This window comes from Pimephales promelas, chromosome 23, assembly GCF_988280905.1.
Source record: "Pimephales promelas chromosome 23, fPimPro1.hap1.1, whole genome shotgun sequence".
In the NCBI taxonomy this organism is placed as follows: Eukaryota; Metazoa; Chordata; class Actinopteri; order Cypriniformes; family Leuciscidae; genus Pimephales; species Pimephales promelas.
In genome coordinates, this window is record NC_142791.1 from 16,651,355 (window position 1) to 16,667,228 (window position 15,874).

At 39.1% G+C, this 15,874-nt stretch overlaps 1 protein-coding gene across 3 annotated transcripts in view; it reads left to right on the plus strand.

The window, feature by feature from the left end:
• The first annotated feature begins 2,117 nt into the window (after positions 1–2,117).
• Positions 2,118–15,874, plus strand: part of LOC148969431 (PALM2-AKAP2 fusion protein-like) — a 41,645-nt gene continuing 27,888 nt past the window's right edge. The window contains exon 1 of one of the 3 annotated variants that reach the window (XM_089126494.1): positions 2,118–2,321. Coding sequence is in view for 2 of the 3 variants with exons in the window: in XM_089126492.1 (XP_088982618.1) it covers positions 15,437–15,496 (60 nt within the window). In the remaining variant the exon portion in view is untranslated. Of the gene's footprint in view, positions 2,322–12,334; positions 12,465–15,376; positions 15,497–15,874 lie in introns of those variants that run through there. The other 2 variants (XM_089126493.1, XM_089126492.1) reach the window with 2 other exon arrangements.

Sequence of the window (15,874 nt, forward strand, 5' to 3'; positions counted from 1 at the left end):
CTTTATGCATTTAATCTCACTTCATTAACCAATATTTTTGCTGCTGACCTTCAATGATCCAATAATAGGACCTACATGTAACATTTGTAACAATGAAACACTGTAAAATAATAAATAAAAATGGTATAATGCTTTATTATCAAGCATTGCTTTTAAAAATAACATTCCCCAACACCGATATTAACAAAAAAAAAAAAGTTCGTTGTAACTTAATAACTTTTTTGATATCTCTGCATGATTCCAGGTAGTAGGAGTAGCCTACAGTAAATTGATTAAGTTGTTTTAATTCAGAATCCCCGCAAACCTGCAGAGGGCAGGTAAAAGATGGACGGATGGTTGTTTTGAGTTATGATGATGTGCTTCATAAATGACTGATTGTGTGATGTTTTGTTGCAGGCGGTGAGAAGGCTCGATCAGTGTTGCTGACGGCAGAGAATGGACTGTATCCCGCAGCGACGGCGAGATCTTCAGACCCTCTGGTGAGTCTATGCTGATCACATTCACAGGGCCACCTGTATAATATACATATAATCAGAGTGACATTTTGATGCATCTTTCAAATGCATAACACCTTACGTAGAAGGATGCGAGTGGGTTTGTTTGCACCTGGACAGTATTCCTCCTGACCCCGGTTTACTACCCTATTATTCTGCCGTAATTAGAACTTCAGCGTACTGTTAAAGTGATCCGTGAGAAGTTATGTGGGTATACTGGTAAACTGGACAATCTGTTTCCTCCTGGAATACCAGCATTGTGCACCTCTACAGGAAATGAGAGCACTTCCTTATAGGCCTATATATATATTAGGGCTGTCAAACGATTAATCGCAATTAATCGCATCCAAAATAAAAGTTGCATGCATGTATATTTAAGAAAAAAAATATTATTTATATATAAAATATTTATAGTTATATCTAATATACATTATATATAAATCTATATACAGTATATACATGAAAATATTTCTTACAAGCATGTGTGTGTATTTATATATAAAATAATTATACACAGTGCACCCACATATTATGTAAACACAAACTTATATTTTGGATGCGATTAATCGTGATTAATTGTTTTACAGTCCTAATATATATATATATATATATATATATATATATATAATACTTTTAGATTCACATATTTAAGTATAGTTCAAATATGATTGTATGATCATTTGTATTTGAAGTTATATTACTGATACTGTGTGTATCATGGTTGGATCTCAAGACAACATGCCTCGTTAAAGTCATATTTCCCCACATATCAAACAAGAAAATAATAAATGATGGGCTATTTTGCATGAAATCAAGCATATGTTTATCAACCATTATTTTTATGACGATTACCTTACTTTTTTATTCTAAATGTTTATTATCATTATTTCCTCAATGCTGTAATACATTTATTTGTATTTATAAAGTGTTTGTTTATTTTACTTTAATTTGTATTATTATTTTTGACTTCAAATATGACCTGGACATATTGTTGTGAGATTCACCCTCTCGTCATTTGCAAATAACGCATTAATTAAAGTCATTAAACCACACGTCTTTGACAAATCGCTGAGGAGGAATGTGCTGATGACACCTGACATGCGTGATGAAGACATTCTTCAGATTCTTTGAAGGCTTGTAACTTTTCCTCTAACGAGACCGCAGCGGGATATAGTTACACAACTTAATTGTTCTAGAGAATGTGCACCCAAAAAAAATGCCCTGGGCTTAATATTTCACTGTTGACCCGCTGCGTTTTTTGTTTGCTGGATGGAAACAAAGGCAGGATGGGGGCCAGACTGAATAGGAGAGCTGTAACCCGAGCAAAGCTCTCGACTCATTGTGATCAGTTCCTGATTGGACTAGAACGAGAGAGAAACGTCCACGCGGCTCCAGTGCTGCTCTAATCATTCATTATTCAGCGGGCGCGTGCTGAGCGCGCGCGAGAGAGAGAGAGAGAGAGAGACCTTCGCGAGAGAGTGTGTGTGTGTGTGTGTGTGTGTGTGTGTGTGTGTGTGTGTGTGTGCGCGCGCGCGCCCGAGAGAGAGAGACAGAGAGAGAGAGAGAGAGAGAGAGAGAGAGAGAGAGAGAGAGAGAGAGAGAGAGAGAGAGAGAGAGAGATGTCATAACGTTCCACGCGAGCTGGACGCCAGTGCGTTAAAGCGCTCAATGTCAAAGTTGCTGCAGCAGCGCGTGCATCTGAGAGTGATGATGCACTGACGCACTAACTCCTCCGTATCACAATATTCGCTCAGTGACGGTTTCATCTTTTCATACAACCTACAGCTGAGGAACTGATACACACTTGGTGCTGTCCACTGATAAGAGGTAACCTTGCTTTCTATATCATTACAAACATGTGCATACCAACATATGATACTGGCATAAGGGACCTGGCATCAATTGCTACACGTTAAAAACCTGGTTGTCCATGTTCTGTATGTGTCTTTTGTCTATAAATATTAATAAGAGTGTAGCTTAAATCAAAATCTCAAAAAGAGGCAGCTGCAGTGGTCCTGATGTCCCTTGTCCTAGTACACAGGTGTACTCTTCTTTTATTGCACGCAAGATTGCACCTGTTATAGAGGTGGATATCGGTCACTGTGTCTTCTGCAAATAAAGTGCATGTGAAACAGACACATTTGCATATTATTCGCAAGATAATTAATTATGCGTATCTGTTGAAAGAACACACAGATTTGTGCCTGCATGTGAAATATGATGCATGCGCTGTAATTCTATAGCAACTGGCAAAATTCATATGGACTGTTTACTTCAGCAGTTCGGTTAGCATCAGATATAGTCTGACGGACGCATGCGTTTGAGATGCTGATGCACTCTGATGGGAGTTTATTGATTATAGTGGCACTGAAATGTCATTTGAAGGATTCTCAAAAAGGCATGTCTGTTATCTAATCAGTAATATTTTGTTTGTTTGTTTTTTCTGGATAAATAGCTGGGTTTTAATATAACATATTAATCTGCTCAGTTTGTGCATGGAATATAAAGGAGAAGCAGCTCGTATGTAAATTCTCATATGGTTAGCATTCCTGAGGTACAGTGCACCACAGTCTAGCACAGATGTGATCCAGACTCACTGTGTGAAGAAAACTGATCAACGGATGACAGACGCTACCAAGCAGGGATTTGTTTCCCGAAAGCATCGTACTATCCCAACTATGGTCAAAAATTCTGTTGTTATCAACAGAGTTCAATGTCTTGGCATTTCCCGAAACCATAGTTCCGATGAACATTTGCAAACAGCATCGAAAACTTACATGGTTGGAGTGACAGCTCTCGAGCTGTGCTTAGAAACCTCATTTCTTGTTAACCCTTTCCCCGTTGGTATTTCATGGCCCCCAGAATATTTTGTTGTGTGAATATCTGAACATGCATAATGTCAAAAGAAAGAACAGACTACAGTGCATTAACACCCCCAAAGCATTGACACCAGTCCTACAGCTCGTCCTGGTTCGACATTTCATTCAGTTATGTTAGGTTATGTGTTGTTGATCACATAATTTTACACAAGCATCTGCTTACATGATATTTCAACGCATTCTCATCCAAAGGCGTCAAATACTGACGCGTTTGCCAATGCGTATACCTCCAATGCACATGGCACCCTTTAGCATCAATATAACACGCTTCGGTTATGGGTAGGTTTAGGTCTGGGGTAGGGTTAGGGTTAGACCACTAGGAGGCGCCTTTTGGTCCATGTATATCTGCGTCTCATATTGACGCTAAAGGGTGCCATGTGCATTGGATGTTTACGCATTGACTAAAGCGTCAGTATATGGAGCCTTGGGATGAGAACGGGCTAGATATTTCTGCTTCTTCTTCGCCTGTGTTTTGATCAGGAGATTCATCCCTCTATCAGAAGATGTGTAATAGCGCCCCCTACCGTATAACAGTGAAAACACAGAAATCCGTAAAATTCCGTCAATGACTGACGAGAATTAAATGAAAGAGTTAAATGACGTGTGGATTTCAATTGTTCATGTTTTTGGGCGCAATAAGCAAACTAACATTCAGTACATTCCATATCTTTTAATATATATAAATATTCATTTTAAGATTGTAAGTACTACTCTAATAATGAGAGTTAGTCAAAACAAAGTGTTACCCAAACATCAAGGATCAGCAGAAGTTATTATTCAACTAAATGCGCATGAAGCCATTAATGACCTACATTGTTGGACCAGTGTGGTTCAATGTGAACCATGTTACTGTAGTTTTGGGAAACAGACAGTTGTGACTAGATGGTTAGTTTCTTCAGCTATGCATCATGGTAGTTAATCAGAGAGTTAAATAATATGAAACGCACCCTTTCTCACTCAACAATCATTTCCTGGCTAAGAACTTTGTAATACATATGGTATTCAGATAATGATGCAGCTGGTCCATCTACAACAGGCTGTGCAGAATACACAGATTAAAATAGCAGACCTTCATCATCATAATTTCAGAAGTCCATCCACCAAATCCATGGCATTTTTCCACGCAATTTGCTTTGGATGGTTTGTAAACTGTAGACTGTGGTTGATCTGTAGGTGTGGCATTTGAGGCTGTGAACGGGTTGTACAGATGGCACACATTTAATAGAAAACATTTAAAGCCCTGAGTCCAAAGGTATTCAAGAACATACTGTTTGTAGCAATGCTGACGGATATTTAAGACGCAGATTCATTTAGAGAACAAAAGTTAAAGGTACAATATGCAAGATTATTTCACCACCAGGGGTCGCTAACCTCTTACAATAACAAAGGCGCATATTAATGACGTATATTCCGCATTAAGCGGAATTATGGATCTTGTCGTCAAGCAGATGGATCTTTTATGGATGAGTGAATACATTGATGTTTTTAACATGACTGTAGTATGAAGCAGGGCGCGATTGCTAGACGTATACCAGCGCCACACACAACGCGAGTCCCGCGGATATAAAGGAATAAGGACATTTAATTCTACCGAACAACACGCTGAATTACTCCCAAAGATCAGTTTATCAGAGGAATTAAACTTGAGGTAACGCAGCGCTGCTCTAACGGTTTCACTATCACACTAAACGGCATTTGTGTGTGTTGAATATTGTTAGGTTGTTTGTTGGCTGTATGAGACTAAGCTAGATTAACATTAGAGAATAACATACAGATCATATTCTAACTTTTCATCATGTTGAACATTGACATTGATTAGTTTTACATACATTAATTTGCTCACCTCTTTGCTCAAGTAACATGCAAAACTTGCGTCTCTGTCAAGTCGAAGTTAGTCGCGGACGTGGAGCTCTCGGCATCTCGAAAAATGTTGATCTTCGTTTTAGTCCTCTTTTTGTATCAAAGTCTGCTTGCCATGGTCCATAATGTTTGAACAAAACCCTGCTAGGGATAACGGGCATAACCGACACAGTTGTCCACGTCCGTCGCCATGGTTACTATTGCAGTACGAGGTCAAACCTGGCGGGAACCGGGGGTAACGCGGAAATGACGTCATTGACTGGCGACTCCTCACCCCTGCTCACACACCCCGTTTCCTTGGTTAAAAATCACAATTTTCTCACGATTTACAAATAATTGGAAACATTTGGGATATTGTAAGTAATCAACTTAACAAAATATATAACATTGGCCTTGTGGTTTTTGGATATTTTACTGCAAAAATCCTGCATATTGTACCTTTAAGGGTGTAGGCCAGAATCCAAATGTAGAAGCACCCTGGAAACAACCAACACAGCATAATCACAAACTGCCAGGCCAACACTAGTAAAACACTAGCAAAGCAAGTATAGGACTAAAGGCCTTTAGATACTGGAGAAGTCAAAAACCAAGGTGATAATGATGTCTGCTGGTTTTGAGGTGGTGCCACACCTCAAATATTACAGTATTTCATAGAAATAACTCTAAAACAAGCAGAACATAAACAATCAAATGTTATAACAGCAATTAGATTTTGCTGCTAAACTTTAATATTTATCTAAGATTTAATGACACAAAATTTATTAGCATTAATTCTTCCTTTAAAACTGCACATCCAAAATCATAACTGTTTTATGTTTTGGCAAACTGGTGACAAATTCATATGCTTTCGTATGACATTTGATAACCCACTAAGGGTTACAGCTAGTACTTTATTACTTTTTGAATTACAAATGAACTTTTCTATTAATCACATCATACAAAATTACAACATTGTAAAATATGTTTTCCCATGAAATCAAGATGTTGCACCTTAACTTCTGGAAAATTGTGTAACTGTAATATAGTTATACCAAGTCTTACAATTTTTGTGTGTAATTTTCAATAGACAGAATTATGAACGACTCTGCCACGTAACTAACATCATGACACTGGGGATGAAATGTTTATGAGTAGTGTGAAAAGAGTATATTCTCTCTACCAAACAACTACTCTCTCTTCATGACAGTTATTTTCCTCTCAATCCAGAATCGTTTTGAAAGTGAAAGTGGCCTTTAGTTTCAACACTTACAACAGGTCAGCTCACTTGCTGATTACTGAATGGCAATGGAGGAAAGAACGCTCCCTTTTCCCCCCAGTCCCTTAACCTCTTCTTCAAAATTAGGTTAGACAAATATGACCTCTAAAAAAAAACATATCCTGAAATGTTAACGTGGATCCAAATGTTAAAAGGGAAGCCATCACTGGACACTGACCCAATGCTTGTGAAATTCCATCTAAACATTATGAAAATATGAAAGTTGTGGGTGGCCTGAATTGCATCCAGAAAAACGAGCAAAGAATCCAAGAAAAACGAGTTCTCTGAAATTGTGAAATTCTGTTAGCACCAGTTACAGGATCTATCCTTGGATCTCTTCAAACTGCGATTCCAGGAAATCATATTGCGTTTGTGAACATATAAAGAGTATCTATCATACACCTGTCCTAGACTAAGTTTTCAAAAGATAACTATTTAATTCCTGAGACACTGCGTCATCTCCCTCATGGTTTTGGCCTTAGATTACATTAACTACCATTCACAACTGTGTTTACTCTAAATTATCCATTTATATCCTGTTGCTTGTAAATGAAACAAGAATTCAGCTATCTGCACATAATCATCAACAGGTGAAGTGGTGTTGTGTTCTGGCATTATATCTTAATGGGAAGTAGAAAGCATGTTAGCGGCTTGGCGATTTCCCTGCTGTGTAATGGAAGCATTGTCGGATAGATGTGAGCCGAGGGGTATCATTTACGCTGTGGTTAGAAACCAGGACAGTTGAACCCATGGGGTATATTCCACTTTGTTGTCCTGTTGTCCACTGAAGTCTATGGAACTGAATTACATTGTTTACGTAGCTTTTACCCAGAGCTCTATAGACCATTTCACAAGATGTAAACAACACTGGTCCAGAAGCACTTCCTGTTTCAGTTTTTTAACACTACATAAAAGCTGGGATAAAATACAACCAACAGAACATTTAAAACTGAATCAAAAAGTTAAACAAACATCTTTAAGATGTTTTCTTTACATGTGAAATAAAGAAAACAGTTTCAAACTGAAACAGGAAGTGCTTCTGGACCAGTGTTGTTTTCATCTTGTGAAATGGTCTATAGGTAGACTTGAGCCAGCTGATGGTCAGCTGTGTTTGCTGCTTTATTTTCCTCTCACCTGCAACTCAATTTCCAGGAAAAAAGGTTGCACAACACTAATATTTCTTGTCTTCTTGTTGCTCATTTTCTTTGGCAGTTAAGCAATAACACAATATCTGTCCTGGAAAAGCATCCACCCTCTTATTTTCAGAGTAAACACTCTATCGGTGATAAGATTGTAATATTAATCTCTGCGATTGTTTCCCCAAACAAAGTAAATTCCACTTGTTTTCTAATCACAGCACACTTTCAGCCCGTTATTCAATCATTCCAGGATAATTTTATTTTTAAAGTGCCATTGTGATGCTTTTTCAGATATTATCTTTAATGTAGTGTGTAATATGGTCTGCAAAGGTTTAAAGATCAAAGTGCATGCCTAAAACGAATCGTCAGTAATACCAGTCTTACTGGAAAGTCTTACTGACCAAATTCAGACTAAAATTCAGATATGATAATGGGCATTTGGTTTCTGATACGCGCTGTAAACGGTAGACCAATCACATCAGACCGGGTCATCTGACCAATCAGAAAAGAGTAGACCAATCACAACAGACTGGGCCATTTGACCAATCAGAGCAGAGTAGACCACTCACAACAGACTGGGCCATCTGACCAATCATAGCAGAGTAGACCAATCACAACAGACTGGGTCATCTGACCAATCAGAGCAGAGTAGACCAATCACATCAGACCGGGTCATCTGACCAATCAGAGCAGAGTAGACCAATCACAACAGACTGGGTCATCTGGCCAATCAGAGCAGAGTAGACCACTCACAACATACTGGACCATCTGACCAATCAGAGCAGAGTAGACCAATCACAACATACTGGACCATCTGACCAATCAGAGCAGAGTAGACCAATCACAACAGACTGGCTCATCTGACCAATCAGATCAGAGTAGACCAATCACAACAGACTGGGTCATCTGACCAATCAAGAGCAGAGTTGACCAATCAAAACATGGGTTTTAGGAACCTTTAAACAGCATAAATGGGGTACTTTAACATGTTTTTATTGTTTAAAACAATTTGTTAGATAGCAAAATTGCCTAATGTATGGCGCTATGTTGTGTTATTGCGCATTTTAGAAAGAATTTTTAAGAAGAAGACTTTATTCTTCTGAGAAGCGAGAACACACTCAAGGGGACATACAAAATAATCAACAATACCAAAGGCCTTCGTCATCATTTGTGACATTCAGCCACAGAAAGGGTGGGAAATCATTGATCTTTCTAGCCATGCCTCATGGGACTGAATCTGTGAAAGAATGTTCAATACAAGTTAAACTCTATCAATGGCATTTGTGACATAATGTCAAAAGGAAAGAGTAATTACAATGGAAGTCTTTGGACTTTGTAATGGAAGTCCACTCTGTATAACTACATAATATGTGCTAACATGAGACTTGATTATTAACCTTGCCTGTGTAAAGTTATATCCAATCTTCTAACACCTTTCAAAGATGGGAAACCTAATAACGTTTGTATATGTGTAAGGGCCATGATGAAACTATCCACACAAGTACTGTACATGGAAAAACATAACCAAGAATTCATGAAGTTTACCTGTTTTGCTCCCGGAACATTCCCTGCAGCGCTGTTGATTGATCCGTGGAATTGTTATCGCTTATTGAGGAATTTAGCATTGTCTATCAAACTCTACCATGTGATGAAATTCCAAGAAGATGAGAAACTAAATACTTGATTGTTGTAGGTGTGGTCGGAGAGCTTAAAGTAGAACCAAACTGTGATGCAGAGTGCCTGAAAATAGCTTTTGACTTCACTTTCTGTGCTGAAACTTCCCCTCCCAACTATCCAGCTGTAATACCCAGCAATATGAAGTCTCATACAAAGTAGTCAATGCAATCTATACACCATATTCCAAATGCCGGTTACTAAAATAAACTTTCTGTTACAGCCAGGGTTTTCATACGGGGTTGATGAACACACTGAAATAAAAATCATTCACTCACTCAAGTATTGCACTCAACTGCAGCTCCCGAATCAAATATATAATCTTAGTCATTGACAGTGACGTCAAACTTTATTGGTTGTCATGTGTCTCGTGAGCAAATGTCCTTCTAGCGCCATATCGAATATGCTGAATATCGATTCCAAATGGAGAGAGTGAGGAAATGGATTGGCATTGAAGGCAATGAAGGCCCAGGGCTTATTCACGCCATCTAAATAAAGCAGGGTAATCAGGAGCTGGAAATAGGATTGTGGGATGTGGTGATTATCTGTCTGTCGCATGTTACGCTCTCACGAGAACCAGTGGCACTATTTATTTCCACAGTTTTGCAGTCTACGCATCTGCAGGGTGTTGCTGAAGGCAGCTCTGGCGACAGGCAGACAGACGCTAATCGAGTTTGGATGCCGTCATTGGCCGCTGAAGCCGATGAAAGCCGGGTCACGGCTTGGAGTTCCGCTCAGGAGTCAATAGGCAAGAGTGACGATCACGCAAATGGGATTAATCTATATGTGCGACTGTTTTGACCAGGTCATGTCTAAGGTCGTCTCACTGGGATTTCAGTGGCACTGCAGGTAATGGTCACGTTCATTTAGGATTATTTGCTGATGATTCCATTAGGAAGTCCATATTTCATGGATGCAAATCAGTCTCTTATTTGCTGGCTTGTCCCATAATCTAACTTATATAGAATTACTTGAGCTGAAAATTGAAGATGTCCAACTTCCAGTGGTTCTTTACATCAAGAGCTGCTTTCTAATTCTACGTTGCAAACTTGTAATCCATCGACAGCATGACAGCTCATGGGTTCTGGAAAAGAGCGAGTGTCACACCAGATTGTGGATTGCATGTGTTGACATGAGCTAACAGACTCTGCATGAGTGAAAGAACCTCTGATTAAAATCGTGGAGGGCATTCACAGCGTCTCTCGTCGGGGAGCTTTCATTCACACCTGCCGTCCAGATCTGAGTGAAACTCATAATCAGCTGTTATCAGGGCTCAGATCAAAACCATGGCGACAGATGTGTACCGTGTCATGAGGAAGAGGTGCAGTGCACTGTGGGAAACCAGGCTTATCTCCATTAGTTAGCATCAAAGTTAAGCCTTCTGCTCTCAGTGGCAATGACAAGCATCATGAGAACAAATGCGGTATGCATTGAAATATCCGTTCTTTTTCAACGCATTCTCACCCCAAGGCGTCACCTTTGACCATGCTTCAATATTTGACGTTTTAGGTGCCCTTTAGCGTCACTTACATGACGCGATCCTACGCGTCATCTAATTGACGCTAAAGGAAAGCGTCAGTCAGAGGATGCGGTTAGGTTTAGGTTTGGGGTGGGGGTAGGGTATACGCGATCCTAGGGCGTCATCTAACTGACGCTAAAGGGCGCCTAAAGCGTCAGATATTGAAGCATGGTCAAATGCTTCCCAGTCAGTTAAGTGACGCCTTGGGGGTGAGAATGGGCTGTCTTTTTAGTGAAGCGTTTGGTTGGACTTTAAAGGGGTGGTTTACTGCTTTTTTTCTTTGCATGATTGTGTTTATGGGGTGCAATATAACATGTATTCGTGGTATTTCTTTTTTTAAAAGTCTTATTTTTCATTAATTTCACCTTTCTTGTAAGCCGCTTTCTCCTCTGTCATTTGAACGACTGGTTGACTTTCTGAGTCCATGCTCAGGGGTGCGTTTCCCGAAAGCATCGTTAGCCAACTATGGTCGCAGGTTCCCTCGTTATCAGCATAGTTCAACGAGTCGGTGTTTCCCGAAACCATCGTTCCAACGGACATTCGCAAACAGCATCGCAAAGTTGTGTGGTTTGAACGACAGCTCTCGACCTGTGGGTAGAGGCATCGTTTCTATATTTCATGACATTTGGAGGTAATAAATCCTTATCTTGAGCAAACGAAGCAAGCTGACATTCAGTACAACCGGTGCCTTTTATTCAGCATACATACAAATGAAATTTACGTCTTTTAGTTTGTCAAAAGATTTGAAGTAACGTGCTTGAAGAGTGCGCATGTGCGAACGTGCTCTACTATGTAAGAACGAGCCAAATATTGAGTCTGGTAATAAAGCAAAACAACTGAGAACAATTAGAAATAGTCCTCAGATGACATGTCTGTAATTTATATAAAACAAATCTAGCGTTAATTGGATCTCAAACAGTTTCATTAAAAGTAGTTATTACTCCACCACGTGCGAAACCAACGTGGCTGAACGATACTTTACGACAGCGGGTTTAGGGAAACAGCCGTGACTAGCTAGTTGATTTTTCCAACGATGCTTCGTACTATGGTAGTGAAGCAGCGAACTACGTCATTGTACGGGAAACGCACCCCAGATTGTTTAGTTTGGGCCGGTGTGTTGTGATTGGCTCACAGAGCATTTCACCTTGATTCTAAGGGTGTGTGTTTTGCTGACCACAGCATATGAGACTGGCCTAAAACCCTGAATGTGCACTAACAAGAAACCTTCTTCCTCATGTGCTCATTTTGCTCTGTTCTCTCAGTGGAGTGGTTTTCAGTGTCCTTGTGTCCTTTGTATTGTTGGAAATTGTTGTATTTGTGGAAAGATTTGTTTTATATGGACTTCACTTGCAGGATCCTGATTCATTGCATTGTGAGTGATGTCCATGAGCGGATGCAAATGATTCTGAGCCAGATTGCGTCTAGAATCTCATGCACAGAGTCTTTCTTTTCATGTCTCCCCAGCATTCAGCCTTTTGTTGAGCTGCCTGTTTATAAAGAGAGAGAGAGAGAGAGAGAGACCCATGTTGCCATGACTGTTGCCAGCGTAGAGTCCATCTTAGTGTGTTTCCCAGTTAAATCAACAGATCAACAAGAAATTCTGCCGGCATGGTTTCATTTTGGATGATATTTTCTGCATTTTTGGTAGGTGATTTTTTTTCATTTTTCTACAATTCACGTCTCACGTCACGTTTTTTATTCACATCTACAATTAGACTTTGGTTCTTTTAAGATGCTTGTTTTTATGCTCTTGATTTTAATGCATTAGTTTTCGATTTTTTCATTTATTCAGAAAGTCTAATATTTAAGGAAATGTATGTTTTACTATGTTCTTGGTGAGTTTAGTGTTGCCCTCATCCTGAGCACATGACCTGTGGTCGCACAATGCCCACATCAATGGACACTCCCACTTTGGTAATAACTACATATGACATATTTGAATCTGTAAATGGCAAACGTCCCCCTCTTCCATCCAGTTAGTGCTTTTAAATCTTTATTTTATTGTGGCAAATGTTTTAAAAGTATATGAGTTTTGGTTCCACTTTATTTCTATAGTCCACTTTAGACATTCCACCATAAGTAACTTTGCAACTTTACACGTCAACTGACTCTCATTAGAGTATTAGACTGTCAATAGACTGTTAGGTTATGGCTCATAGTTGCCAAGTTATCAGTAGAATGTCTGTTGGGGGTCCGTCAAAATAAAGTTTTAGCAGATATAAAGCAGTGACTAATACTAATACTTTAGTTACTTATAGTTAGTAGAATATCTAAAGTGGACTATATCGAAATAAAGTGTTTTTGCTGTGAGCTTGTGTTGGGACATTGTGCTTTTTAAGCAACATAAGCATTAAGAGAAATATCAATAAAGGAAAGCAAAAATGACCTGGAAAAGCTTAGCAGCAAACATCTGGGTAGAGAAAAACATTATCCAAATCCTCTTTTTTTAAAAGAAGCCAAAGAGCTTTCATTAACTCCAAGGCTATGTCTAAGCCAAAGCATTTGGAAGTGTAAATGTAATGGCGGGAATATGCCGCTTTTTCCTTTGGCCTTTGATTTAGTTGTTCGGGGTTTGTCCTTGGAATGGTTTGGGGGTTTTCCTGTCTAGCTTGACCTCTCACATTGTGCTGAAGGCACAAACAAATCAGCTGCTTCCTCCCGTTGAAGTTTGCCATCCGTTTAAAGCAATTAAAAGACAGCTGGTTTCAGTATTGCTTGAGGTATAACTGTACACTGCACAACATTGCTTTACCTTCCAAGAGTGTGAATGGCAGGGAATTTGTTCTGATTGAAACACACTGTCACACGGTCTTCCATTCTGTGTTTACTTTATATAAAATTTAGATTGTTGATGTGAAATCATCCCTGTTGATAGTCAGCTATAGCTTAAAGAGAGATGCCCAAAATTAGATGAAATTAAACGGATTCTTTGGGTTTAGATTCCTGGAAAAAGACAGAAACTGTGTCAGCTTCACAAAGTGAATCTGGGTCGCATTTGGCAAGGACGTGCAGACTGGTGCACTACATACAGAACCAGCCGAGTACGCCAGAGGAATAAGTGTCCTGATCTCACACTTACATGGATGTGTTAATGAGCTCTTTTGTTATATTAGGAAACCACATCTTTTTACCATTCTTTGTTCCCATAAAGATTTTTTTTAAATCATTAAAGCCAAGTATTTGAAAATCAGACAATGGGACAAGACTGTGTACTTAACGGCTTCGATATGGGAAAGAACTATAAACCTTTAAAGCATTGTAAATGACATCATAAACTTAAAAACAACAGAGAAATATAAAACTATTGATTTAAAGATGGTTATTATTTAAAGTCCCCCTGTAGTCAATAAATGCATCCCTTAAAACTAATTAGTGATCACCAAAATTACATATTTAAGTTTTGTCGATGAAAATACATTTCTTCATGCCTTAAATTAGCTTAAATGTAACTCTACACCCTTGCCTCATTTAGTATACATGGTTCTATGAATATGCAAATGAGCCCCACCTCCACTCACTCAGCTCAGAGATCCACTGGTTGACGAACACACGTTGATCTGATTGGCTTCAAGGTAGTTTGTGACGTCAGAAACACCAACGATTTCAAAGCGTGTCTTTGGTTCACTGCAGTTTTAAAGAGAAAATACTCAACAATGGCGTTGACATGAACTTGCACATGGTTTGTCTTAAAGCATTGTAAAACCATCACATAGACATATAAACAACATTAAAAGCTGATTTTCACCACAGGGGGACTTTAAGTAGTTTGAGACTGTAAGGAAACGGCATTATTTACGTCATTGGCTTCGTGGAAGTGGGCGGAGCTTACGCGTTTTGACTTGTCATGCTTCTCTGATTGGTCGAAATGACTGGGATTTTTACTTCCAGAACGTCGAATGTCCGAATGTCGCATTCTGATGATTCCATTGTTAAAAGTGGACATTACATATAGATACATTGTTATAGCCTATGTGATTATGATGATTAACTTTTTTAGATGGAATAATAAGCACTGATTAATTTTATAAAGTATGGCCAGGAACATGCATCATAAAGTAAATGTGATAAATACAGATTTACTGTTGACTTAATTTAACCTTGTTTTATGTTCAGGTAGGCAGAGCTATAGCAGAGCTATAGGGTTCAACTGCATCAAGAATGTGGTTAATGATTCTGGTGGGTTTTTTTTGCAGTTCTGATCAAACATGGCTGAACTTTGACTCGCATACTGTTCTTTTATTCCGTGTCATCACAATTTCTTGAGAGAGTTATCGAGTGCACTTACACAACAGCTTCATGAGCAAATGAACAGAAGAAACTGACTGCTCTCACCTATCAGGCAGGAGAGCCATATAATTGGTTCTGATGCTAAGCTCATTTTCAGATCAAAAGCCCTCCGGGATGAGATGACTGTGCCGGGATGCGCTGCTGAAGACGGCAGTAATGAGGAATGTTACTCCCTGTGCGGTGGCTTCCGTTTTTATTTTTTTATTTTCCCAAATGAACTGAGGAGGTCTCGGGCCATTATTAAGGGGGAGGAAGCATCTAATGAAGGAATGTTGGAGCAGTGGATACTGTTTTATTGTGTAGTTTAGTGAATCGAGATATCGTTGACCATGCTGAAATACACGGCACCTTGGCAGGTTCTCTGCCTCACTTTGGAAAAGAGCCAAAAGGTAAGACATTATTATTTTAGAGCTTAACATGGATTTTGAGCCGTCCTTCCACGATTTTTGTGCTCTTTGAAGATGATTTTGAGGTGCGAGAATCAGCCGAGGGTTGTTGTTGAGAGGATTGCAGCTGCGTAGTGTTGAGAAAACTTTCAAACGATTTTACATCAAATATGTAAGATGTAAATTGCAGTTTCTCAGGAGCAAGAAACACAATTTATAATTTTACAGCAGAAGATTTGAAAAAATAAAAATAAACAGTCATTTCTGTCTAGTATCTTTTTGTCAACTCTACAGCAATGCCAATAACAGTTTTTGGTAACACTAGCCTGACCTTAAAGGGATACTCCACTTTTTTTTAGAAATAGGCTCATTTTACAACCC